The 12,077-nt window shown below is 57.2% G+C and overlaps 1 protein-coding gene across 2 annotated transcripts in view; it reads left to right on the top strand.

The window, feature by feature from the left end:
- TEAD4 (TEA domain transcription factor 4) overlaps nucleotides 1-11,856 on the top strand; it is a 63,487-nt gene extending 51,631 nt beyond the window's left edge. For both annotated transcript variants that reach the window (XM_044226688.1, XM_044226686.1), the window contains 3 exons: nucleotides 5,508-5,648; nucleotides 6,584-6,736; nucleotides 6,852-11,856. In XM_044226688.1, coding sequence (XP_044082623.1) covers nucleotides 5,508-5,648; nucleotides 6,584-6,736; nucleotides 6,852-6,965 — 408 coding nt within the window. In that variant the 3' untranslated portion in view covers nucleotides 6,966-11,856. The remainder of the gene's footprint in view (nucleotides 1-5,507; nucleotides 5,649-6,583; nucleotides 6,737-6,851) is intronic.
- Nucleotides 11,857-12,077: the final 221 nt, after the last annotated feature.

Genomic DNA, 12,077 nt, shown 5'->3' with positions numbered 1-12,077 from the left:
CATAGCAGCTTAACAGATTCACACTCAGTGTGTGTCTAGGGTGTGTGCTTGGAACCAGGACATGGAACTGCCCAACCTTACAGAGTGGCTGTGGGGTAACCCTACGTGGGGTCCTGCTTCTGCTAGAGAAGGCTGTGGATTGCCTATAAGAGGCTCCACAAGGCCCTGAGGAGCAGCAGATAGTGGCGGTGCAGAGATAGCAGACTGAACTGTGCATCCTGGATAGAGTTGGGCAGTTGGGCTTCTTGGGTTCTCTGGAGCCCAGACTTCCCTTCCAGAAAATGAGGACTGGGGCGCCTGGGTGGCTCAGTGGGGTAAAGCCTCTGCCTTCAGCTCAGGTCATGGTCCCAGGGTCCTAGGATCGAGCCCCGCATCGGGCTCTCCGCTCAGCAGGGAGCCTGCTTCCCCCTCCCTCTCTCTCTGCCTGCCTCTCTGCCTACTTGTGATCTCTGTCTGTCAAATAAATAAATAAAATCTTAAAAAAAAAAAAAAGAAAAAGAAAATGAGGACTGTCCTGCCTGCAGGTGAGAGTGGGCAAGTAGGGGGAAGGAATTAGAATGTTCTCTCCAGCCTTGCTTGTGGCCCACATCCCTTCCTTCCTTCTGATGCTTTCATTTATCATTTGGTGATAGGGATGGATGGAAGAAGGAAGGGAGGGGACAGTTGGTGCTGAGGAAATTGGTCAGGCCAGTTCTCTGTGTGGTCCCTGCACTCTGCGCGTGGGCTGTACCTGTGGCCCCTGCTGTGTGGACCCAACATGGCCCTTGTCTTCCAGGAACTCACATTCCAAGTGGGAGGATCTGGAGCAGATCACATGTTCTTGGGCAATAACTAGTGTACAGATACAGGGGAGTGTGGTGGGCTATAAGTGGGGCCCTCCTGGTGTGTCCTGGGGGAGCAGAGGGGCAGCAGTGGGCTCCAGCTGGGATGTAGAGGCTCTTGTCTCTGCTCTGCAGCTCAAGAGCCGTGGCCTGAGTATATCTCCACTTCTCTGGGCCCGTTTCTCCATCTGAACCATCAGCAGTTTTGTTCTTAATGGTCTGCAGGAGGCTGTGTGAGGGACCCAAGGTGCCCTGCCCTTTGCTTGAGCCTCTAGAGCCAGTCCCTCTCTGAAGAGCAGACACTTGGTCAGGGAAAGGATAGGTGAAACCAGAGATGGGGGCCTGCCAGTGGCCAGGGCTCCAGGGCAGTCATCTGGTCCCTCCTGTATGGGGTGGGCAGAGGCACCAGGGTTGTACAAATTCTGTGATGGGGGAAAAGGAAATGCTCCTGTTTGCTAAGCATGAGCCTTTTGGTCAGCTCTGGGGTCCTCACAACCATCTGGAACCCTCCGCTCCTGCCCCTGGCCTGGCCACTCCCTCCCCTGGGAGGCAGGGCGGCACTCCCTTAGAAAGGAAACAAAGCAGCCTCCTCTGAAGCCTTCCCTTCTAGATGCTGGGGAGTTGACCAGGGCCTTCTTGGAGTGGGAGGAGGACTTTGATGTCCCTAACCCAGCCTCCTAGCCCATCCCCATTGGAAGTTACTCTTCCTTTGATGGGGCCGTGGTGGTATTTCCTAGGCTGCTGCCTGGGGGACAGATCATTTCCAGCTGGAGCTGGCGTGGGGTGCAGGAGGGTTGAGTTGTGAGACTATGCTCTGTTGGGTGGGACATGCAGGGGCTGGCGCGGGGACTGAGAAGCTGAAGTCTCTTCTTCCTTCCCCACAACACGTGGGACCAGCTGGGGCCACCTCTTTCCTTAGGGCAGGAGAGAGGGGGCTCGGGGACACTGAGGGCTGTTAACACCAGTCTGCAAGTTGAAAAATGCCGGGCAGAGGTGAACTGAGGCCTCGGAGGGAGGAGAGTACATCAGACCGGCCCCCATCCCAGCCTGCTGCTCCCTTTGGGCCCTGACATTTCTCCCAGGCACATGCCAGCACATGACAATGAATCTGAGCCCCTCCGGCCCCCTCTCCTGGGCTGCGGCTGTCTCGGCTCATCTGTCCGTCACCCGATCCCCCACACCTGTTCCAGGCCCCGCCTGGGCTGCCCACCCACACCACAGCTATGAATAGGGCGAAGGGAGGAGAGTGTGGGGGCACTCGGAGGGCAGGAGGGCGAGTGGGGGGGCAGCCTTCCTCTTCTGCTGAGAAAGAGAAAACCAGCACGGTAGAGTGAGGGGGTGCAGGGGTGGACAAGAAGTGTGCGAAGTGTGCGATGTGTGGGGCAGTCCTCCGGAGGATAAGGCAGTGAGGCCAAGAGGAGGTGGGGGGCAGGGCTTGTCTGTGTCACCGCCCACATCTGCTGGCTCCGGGGCCGTGGCCACAGGGCCGGCCCCAGGATGCACAGCAGGAGCTTGCTTTCTTTCCCACTACCTCCTCTCTTCCTCTCTCTGTACCACTCACAGCATCGCACTCATGCTCCTTGCTATCCCACCAGTTATGAATTCCCTGACAGCAGAGACAACGTTCAGCCTCTCTGGACCCCACTCCCCTTGACTGTGCTGGGCTGGGGCGGGAGACATGGGTGACTGAGGGATGGAAGGCCCAGGTGAGTGGGAGGCTAGGACCAAGACCTGCGTCTGCTGGGGCGAAGGTTATGGTGGGGCAGGGATGCGGGGCTCACGGCCCATCTCACTTAGCGCCACCCAGCGGTGAGAGGCTGAACAGCCACAGGCGGCAGCCGTGGCGGGGGCGGGGTACCGGGTTGGGAGGAGGGCCCCGCCCCAGGCCTGGCCGGAGCCCCTGGAGAGCTGAGTCCTTGCTGGCAGGGTGCTTACCGTCTGGAAGGGGCCGAGGCCATCTGAACAGATTCTGGCAGCACAAGGTGGTGAAGGGCATGGCATGTCCAGGGCGGTGCGGGGGCGCTAGGCAGCTGTGACCTTTGTGCGCTGGGAAGAACCTGGGAGGGATTGGGCCGGTCTTGCCCAGCCCTGGTGCACAGCATTCTTTTTGGTGGCATACAAACAAATATTTCTCCTTTAATAGTTATGCAGTAATTATCACTGAAAAAAATAGAGTTCCTGACTGATTTCCTGGACTTAGCATGGACGTAAGGAATGAGTGGATTTAAGAGAAAACAGTGGGGACAGAGCAGGGCCCTGGTAGGTGCTACACAAGCCTGTCGTTCATCAAGAGGACCCCGGCGGTGGCTGTGGTTCGAGCGCCATCATTCTGTGCCCTGGCCTTGCCCCTTGGCTGGCACCCACCCTTGTGTTCGGGTGCCTGCCCTTCATAGGCAGCCAACCTTCCTGCCAGCTCTTTTTCACGCTCCTGCCCTGTGCTTCTGGCTGCAGCATACTTTGAGCAAACTGTTCCTTTTTAAAGAAGTCTGACAAACTTGGTTTCCTAGGAGGAGCATGTGACTTAGCGGGGAAAATAGGAGACGGAGAGCTGGGTTTTGGTCCCAGTTCACCACGTACTTCACTGGAAGGCCTTTTTGGGTCCCAGCGGCCCTCAATTCCCAACCCAGCGAGGACCGCCCCTGCCCCACCCCCAGCCAGGACTCAGGGGCACCCCTTGCTTGCCCAGCTCCATCCCCACCCCAGGGCCGAGATGCTGCTATTTATTTCAGAGGCTGAGCCTTGAATGTAGCTGGAATTCCTTGTTCTCCTTTCTTCCTAGTGGCCTCATTAAAACCATTGCAGAGTGCACTAAACCTGTGCCATTCTATTCAGCGTGAAAGCAGCCTATTTTCTTTTTCTCATCATGAAAGTTAACATATCCTCATTGTGTTCCATAACCTGCCTTTTATTTTTTTCACTCAGCAATTGTCTTCATTTCGCCACAGTAAACACAGGCCCTCCTCAGTAAACTCAACAGGAAACTCGGGCCCTTGTGGCGACCCAATACTTTCATTGTGCTGTAAGACGTTGAACCAGTCCCCAGCAGTCCAGAGAATGTTCTTCCTCTCGGAAAACTTCTTTCCCCAAAGGAGAGAAACATAATAACTGAGCATCCCCTAATGGCTGGTAACAGAACTGCCTGGTGCCCAACTCTGAATAGTGCCAGAACCTTCCGCGGTTCTGGGGAGCCCCTGAGTTTTGCTCAGAGGAGGCCTTGGTGTCAGATTCTTCAGCCTCATCCGGAGCTTCTACGTCGTGGGGCTGCCGTGCTCTGGGTCCAGCCTGGCGGTGCTCAGGCTGCTTGTGTGGGTGGGAGGAGAGAATGCACCCTCAGACGAAGCCTTTTTAGATCTGTGTGTTTGTTCTGAGTTCTGAATTGCTCTGCTAGCAAGCCCTGGCTCAGATGAGATGATTCACTGGGGAGCCCCTAACTTGGGGGATGGGGACCCCTAACTGGCTTAGGGCTTCAGAAGCACAGTGTCTGCCCGAGAGCTGCCAAGGCGTGGACTTGTCTCATCTGAGCTCTCCCTCCGTCCCTGTAACTCTGTCGGACGCAGTAAGCGTGGGAGTGGGAGCTTGAAGACCTGCGTCTCGTCACTTGTCAGCTCTGTGGGGCTGGGCCAGGCCTGTGGTCAGGGAGCCTCACTGGTCATGCTGAAGCCAAGATCCTGCTTCTATCCCACTTGCAGGGGATGTGTGTGAAACTGGGAGTCTTACCCCCTGTGGGCCAAGAGAAAAATTTCAAATCAACCCAACACCCAGCAGGAGGCACTTGAGGCTCTGCTGTCAGCAGAGGAAGAAAAGATGTGTGTTGGGGAACAGCAGGAAGCTGATCTAGGGGACCAGGGGCTCCCAGACCAGGCTGGGGAGCAAGCATCAGGTTCTTTGATGGCAAAGGGTCAGTGAAAGGGTTTTAACCATGGAGGGGTGCAGTTAGACTCATCTTTTGAAGAGAATTCTCAGAGAACGTAGAGAATGAACCGAAGGGAGGAAGACCAGCAGTGGAGGGGGGTTCATCTGGAGGCTGCAGCAGAGATGTGAAAAGTCAGGGGTGGCTGGACTCAGTACTGCCATAGACATGGGTGAGAGGCCGGCCCCCAGAGCCGTTTCCAAAAGAGCACTGGCAGGGTCCAGTGACCAGCTGGACTGGAGGATGAGACGGAGAGGAGTCCCAGCACCCCCTCCTACTCTCCCCTCCGCCAGTCTCCCATTCTGGCTTTCTGTTCCCACGCTTACTGCACTATCAAAATTGACTCTGGAAAGGATCTGACAAATTCATACTAAAATAGAAATGACTGATATAGATTCAGTTGTTTGCAGTTTAACAAGAGCAAAGCCTTAGACTATAAAACCATAAAACCTGAAGTCCTAAAGACAAAGTTGGGGGCCCTACTGCTGGATGTTTTGGTGCCTAAATGGGTAGCGGAGGCCTACGACTAACGCAGATGACAGTGTTCTCTTTTTCCATTGTTTAGGTAACACACCCTGACTTTACGCCAGGCCTGGCTATGGAGAAGGGTGGAAGCTTTCCAAGATCCTACTCTCCCAGTTCTTTTCAGGCCTTTCTGATGTCTTGCTGGCCCTAGAACCTGGACGGTGGCCCCAGAGTTCTCCGTAGGTCTATTCCTAGCAGGGCCTCTGTTGACTCACCAGTCCACTGTGAGCCTTCCCTGTGTCTTCCTCCAGGCAGACCTCAACACCAACATCGAGGATGAAGGCAGCTCCTTCTACGGGGTCTCCAGCCAGTACGAGAGTCCGGAGAACATGATAATCACTTGTTCCACCAAGGTCTGCTCTTTTGGCAAGCAGGTGGTAGAGAAAGTGGAGGTAGGAGCCCCCCACCCCCACCCCGCGTGTTTGTTAAGGCAGGCCCACCCCTGCCTCAGGCTGCCCTTCATCCTATCCCCACCACTTTGCCCACGTCTGAGTCCGTGAGCTATTCCCCTCACACGCCCGCCAGTTATCGGTAACCCAGCTCATGTCCAACCCAACCCGATGCCAGGCTGGCACCAGGGCAGAGAGCACACCCAGCCCCGGGCTTCTCAGCCCCTGCCACCCCTGCGGTCACCTGGGGACCGTGGAAACACACCAGTGCCTAAAACCCTTTCTGCACCAATAGTGGTTTATAAAATGCTTTTTGAGTTTTTTTTTTTTTAAGAGATTTTATCCATTCATTTGACAGAGAGATCACAAGCAGGCAGAGAGGCAGGCAGAGAGAGAGGGGGAAGCAGGCTCCCCGCCAAGCAGAGAGCCCGATGAGGGGCTTGATCCCGGGACTCCGGGATCATGACCTGAGCTGAAGACAGTCTCCCAACCCAGTGAGCCACCCAGGTGCCTGCCCCTTGAGTTATTTTTAATTAAATGTTTATTTTGAGAGAATTAGAGCTCCACATGCTGTGCCATTGTACTCCGTGTCCCTTCACCCGGCAGCGTCCTGTCTAGCTAGAGTATTATATTGGCACCCGGGAGATCAACATCGGGACAGCCCTGCAGTGTGGCTCAGACGTACCCTGCTCCCGCGCCCTTGTCGTGCCTATTAGTGTGTGTCCATATGCTGGCAGGACTGAGTCACTGCTCTGTCCCATCTTGCCTAGTGCCACTGCGTTTATGTCCTTGAGCTCCCTCCTCCTCGGCCTGGTCTGCCTGTCACTGACGGAGGAGGTGGACAGTGAGTGGGTCACGGAGCTTCCCCAGAGAGCTGGGCCGGGGCAGGAAGTGGTCAAGAGAGATTCTAAGCCCCCGCTGCCCCCTGGGTCCTGCAGACAGAGTACGCCCGCTATGAGAACGGCCACTACTCCTACCGCATTCATCGGTCCCCGCTCTGCGAGTACATGATCAACTTCATCCACAAGCTGAAGCACCTGCCCGAGAAGTACATGATGAACAGCGTGCTGGAGAACTTCACCATCCTCCAGGTGCGTGGCGGGGGGCAGGTGCGCTGCAGGTGTGTGGCAGGAAGGGATCAGTGGGTCGAGACAACGTTGTGCTCCTGTTTGGGGCTTTAACTCTCATCTTTCTCGTCCCCTGCAGGTGGTCACCAACAGAGACACGCAGGAGACACTGCTGTGCGTCGCGTATGTCTTCGAGGTGTCAGCCAGCGAGCACGGGGCTCAGCACCACATCTACCGGCTGGTGAAGGAATAAGAGACTCAGGGAGCAGGGAGGGGGGAAGAGACGTCGTGTGTGCAGGGATGTGGGGAGGGGATCTGCAGAGGCCCGAAGTGCCAGGAGAGCGGAGAGGTCCCGACTCTTCCTGTCCAGGAACAAACTGTGCCTGAACCTGCAATGCCCAACCCCAAATAAACCCAAGATGGTGTGTATTTTCCCAGGACCTGATCTGGCTGTCTGAGCCTCGGGAGGGACTGTGGGAGAAGGGGAGCAGACTGGGAAGCAGGCCAGAAGCAGCCCCACAGGTGCCCCATGGACTCGGCCAGGAATGTCGCCAGATGCAGAGCTCCCGATGGGATGGATCCCCTGCTGCCGTTCGAGCCCTGCACTGTGCTGCCGGCCGCGCAGGGGGTCGGGGCTTGGGTTCAGGGCTCTGTGCTGGGCATCCCCGCGTATGCCCCTGCAGGGACTGGTGCACGGTGTTGCGGCCACCACTGGTGCCCTGTCTGCAGGACAGCCAACAGGGAGGCTTGGTCCAGTCCAGGGCTCAGGTTTTAGGTGTGGAGGTGACAGTTATTGGAAAGGCCGGGAGGGGATGTAGCCAGAACTCTAGAAGTTTTCATGCATCCCCAGTGAGAGTGGGTTCCATAACCCAGAGCTTGAGACCAGGAGGGCGGGGGTGGCGGCGCTGAGGCCAGCCTGTGGAGTTTAGGTGGTGCGGCTGGTGTCACGCAGCACTGTTTGTGGGGGTGAAGGCCGAGAAGGTGGGTCATAGGTCTGTAGTGGACCGGTGGTCTCTAAGACCACCCAGTTTTCGTGTTCTGTGAGTCCTACCTTGGGCTCCCTGCCAGCTGGGGTGTCTGCTGGGTGGTGACTGCCTCTGAGCCAGCCCAGGCTTTGCGCTCCCTCCCGGGACAGTGGTAGTTTCTGTGTGCCCTGTGGGTGGAGGAGGGCTGTGGAGCCCACCCTGGGCCTCGGGAGAACCAGTGAAGGGTTCCCTGGTTTCTCTCTTCAGAGAACTGTACAGGCTTAGGGTTTTGGTGGTCCTGGCTTCAGTCCCGGGATTTTTAGCTGTCTGACCTGTCTGAGCCTTGGGGTCCTTTGCTCTCCGTAAAGGGGAGGGCAATGGGGCAATAGCAGCGACCTTAGAAGGCCTTAGTGAGAAGGAGAGCGGACGTCTGTAAGTGCCTGGTGCAAGATGCACTAAATGAATGTAATTGTTTTATCCTCCCCTCCCTCAGGGAGGCCTGGGTCTGGTTCTTTGCTGCCATCTAGTGGCCCTCTTATCACCCTTAGTGGGAACCACAATTCCAGAAGCCTGGAGCAGAAGGGAATGGAGGTTCAACCGGCAGGTGTTTACTTTGTGCCCAGCACTCAGGGAGCTATTATGGGAGTACAGAAGTGACTAAGACAGCATCTAGGAGGTGTCACGGAATGGTGGTTAGGATTGAGGGCTTGAGTCAGACAGCTAGGGTCAAAATCCTGGCACTCAGTCGCTGAGTAGCTTTGTGGCTTTGGGGCAAGTTACTTAATTTCACTGTGCCTCAGTTTCCCCATCTGTAAAATGGGTATTATAAGAGTACCTACCTCGGATACGTAGAGTGCCTAGAATGTGCCGAGCACATAAATGTGTTCGAGAAATATACATTATTATTAATAGCCGGAGCTTGCAGTCTGAAGAGTTGGACTGGAGAGCTCCTAAGCGGGGCTGGCTGTGCCTCACCGAAGCTGGAGTTCAGAGCTGCCAGAGAGCAGGGGTTGGGAGACCCAGGGAAGAGGTTGCGGTGGAGAGGGGCTGCCCCTTAGAGGATGGGCAGTGCTTAGATAAGCAGGTGGGACGAAGGCTGGCCAGCATTCCAGATGGGGAAAGGAAGCCAGCTATCTGGTGTCCTGCCCTCACAGCCGGGGGCTGCCTCTTCTCCCCAGAAAACAACTTTAACCAAACGCCTCTGGACTGCTGCTAGACCTCGTGCCAAGTTGCGTGACTCCACTGTATGTGGGGGTCGGCTCTCATAAAAGACGTGCTGTGGGGCGGGGGTCATGGGGTCCGGGAGGCCCTGAGCAGACAGCATGTGCTCACATGTCCATGGCGGGTTTGTGTGAGGCTCTCCCGCCCCTTCCCGGTCACTGTCACAACCCTCACCCTGCGCCTTTCCCCTCGGGCTGTTTGGATAAGGAGAACTCATGACGCCTCCCCTTCTGGCTTGACTGGACCTTCAGGCAGATGCTCACAAGGATGCGTGAGCAGCCTCTTGGCCGTGGCACATATGCAGGGGGTCAGGAGATGAGCCTTTGGATCACGGTGACAGCGAGGCAGGGCAGATGCCCGGGCCAGGTGTGAGCTGGGCATGCTCCCTTCTCTTCAGGAGCTGACCTCAGTTGCCTCGTGGAAAGTCACGTACTTAGAGCTGTAGGTTCCAGACCTTTCAGCCATGGGGAATGCAGGTGTAGATGCCTCTCCCCCTGGTACGGTGCGGGCTGTGGCCCTGGGGGCCAGTGGGAGCCCTGACCTGGCCCACCACTCTCCCAGGCTTGTCTGGCACTTCCCTGCGCCCTCTGAATCAGGCATCCTTCCCTGCCTTTAGGCCTTGGCCCTGCAGCTTCCCCTGGCCAGTTGTGCCCTGGCCTCTCCTCCTCCTGGAGAACTCCTACTCGTACTTCAGGGGCCGGCACGCGGTCACCCCCTTTCATGCGGAAGGGTGAGTCACACCTGCCCTTGTGTGGCAGAGCCTTCTGTTTCTGACCCAGAACACAGGGACTGCTGTCGTCCCTTCTCATCCTCAGTCAGGGGCGCTGTGCCGTCCCCATGGGACAGGTGCAGGAGGCAGGGCACAGAGCCGTGACCTCACTTCCCTGGAGTGTTCATGTGTTCACTCACTCAGTTAGCAGCTGTTTGCTTCTGCTCCATGCCGGGTGCTGGGATCACTGACCCAGGCAGACAGGGTCCACTGAGGAAGAAAACGAAGTGAGCAAGTAATGGGACGTATAGCCTGACACATGCTTTCAAGGCAGAGAAGGGTGCTGACGTGAGAGTCCCTGGGGAAGCCTTGCGGCCTGGGGAAGGTGAGGGGAAGGCATTGTGAGGAGAGGCAGGGAGGTATGGTGTGGGGCAGGTGCAGAAAGAGAGAGCTGTATGGGCTAAGCTACAGGGGCGACGGGCTAGATCAGGCCCCGGGCCAGCCGTCCAGACCCCCGGGGGCGAGGGGGAAGGAGACGCAAGCCAGCTCCCTCTCCCAGCCCACCACCCTCTAGCTTGGCAAGGTCTTTGGATTTTATTCCATGCGAAGGGAGGTCCTAGAAGTGTTTGAAGCAAGGGAGTAAGTCTTTTTGATCTTTAATCTTCGATTTTTTTTTTAAGAAACCGACGCCAGGGCTGGTGAGGCCCACAGAGAAGCATGTGTAATTGTCTGCTCCTGGGTCTGTCTTTCCTCCCAGACTCTGTCTGTGGGTGGAGACTGTAGCTTCCTCCGTCTGTTACTTTCTGTAAACCAAACACCAGGTCTGGACCACAGCAGGTGCTCAGTAAACATCCGCCGAAGGAGGGCTCGTGTACCAGGCAGTGCGATTCCTGCTGTTTGCACCCCGGCAGGTAAGGGCCCTGAGCCCTCGAGGGTGGAGTCCTTGGCCCTCCTGACCTGTCTAGAGCTAGCCGGGTGCATGGCTGGGCTGGGGACATGGAAACAGACCTCTGGTCTGCCGGTGACCGAGCACACTGCCTCAGTGGCCACCAGTGACTTCCGTGGAGTGGGGTGAGCGCCCCCACAGAGGGGCTTAGGGTGCGTATGTGTGCATGGGTGCGTGTGTAGACACCCACTCTGCCCTTCAGGACTAAAGCTGGTGGAGCAAGGATCGGGGGGCAGCCGTGGCTTGGGACACTCAGACTGTGCCACCTGCATCCTCTCCCCAGCTGTGGGCTTTGGGGGACAGTGGGCAGGGCATACTGACGGGGCTGGAGGTAGGAGGCAGGCAGCTCTTGTTGGCCTGCGGTGCCGGGCCTGGTGCGGGGCTCTGTGGGGTGTGCAGCGCTCCCCGGTCCAGACCTGCACGGTGTGAGGTAGAGCGGCAATGGGTTTTAGCTCGGGGGCGGGGGTAGCCCGCAGTTGCCATGTCCCAGCCCCTCTTCTGTTACCTGGTGTATCAGCTCCAGAAGTGAAAATAAGAAGCTGTGCCCCAAAGACTTAAATCGAGACGGGTGTCATTCTCAAGAAGCCAGAGTGGCTGCTGCCACATTCCGCAGCCTCGAGCAGTTAGCCCCCGCTCCCAGACCCTCGTAGCCCCGCTTGTTAGATGGGACTCACATGGCTTTGACTTGGGGCTGCTGTTGGACAGAGGTGACAGCCTGAGCTCACGGTGGGCACCCAGGAAGTGGTGGTGACTTAGGTGTGTTAGGACCTGCCCTGACCTCTGCTCTTTCCACCCCGAACACGCGCACACGCACACACACACACACCCACATGCACACGCATGCGCACATACGTTCACAGAAAACGCCCAAATGTGTCAGCCTGGGCCCACGAGGTGGCCTGGCTCTCAGGGTCGTGGGAACTGTCCAGCACAGAGACCACGCATAGACTTTTGTCCTTGGGTCTCAGAAATGGGGAGTGTTCTTACCCGAGGAAATAAGTCTGTGGCACGTGAGGGGGAAGAGGCCCCGGGGAAGGGGCCTCCTCGACAGGGAGCGCGCAACCAATGGTGGGCCAGGCCACCCTGAGTAAGAGGCCGTCTGCGATTGGGCTCGGTTTACTTCCTGGGAGAGGACGGGGGAGGTGCCCCCGTGCTGCTGTACGGGTCTGGAGCCCAGTTGGCTGGAATGGTAATGTCTTTTTATTTTTAAGCTCGTGGATGTCTAATATTCAACTTTAAGTTTTTGTATTTTTGCTATGTAACCCTTGTCCCCCCAAATCTTCAGTAAAGTCTGCTACCTACACAGAGGCCTTTGTGTGAGTGGTTTGTTTTTCTGGGACTGAAAGAGTCCCTCTGTGACCAGAGCCCAAAGCAGCCACCGCGGCTGGCTGGAGCCAGGGGGGCAGTGGCCACTGAACCACGTCTGTGGGGGCAGCGACTCGGAGCCCCCTGGGCCACCTCCCGGCCAGCCCAGTCCCTCCTGAGAGGAGAGAGAGCCCTGGGGGGTGCCTGCAGAAGTGGGGG

Source organism: Neovison vison, chromosome 12, assembly GCF_020171115.1.
Source record: "Neovison vison isolate M4711 chromosome 12, ASM_NN_V1, whole genome shotgun sequence".
Taxonomy (NCBI): Eukaryota; Metazoa; Chordata; class Mammalia; order Carnivora; family Mustelidae; genus Neogale; species Neogale vison.
Note: the sequence above shows the minus strand (reverse complement) of the source record. Positions and strands in the feature narration are given on the sequence as shown.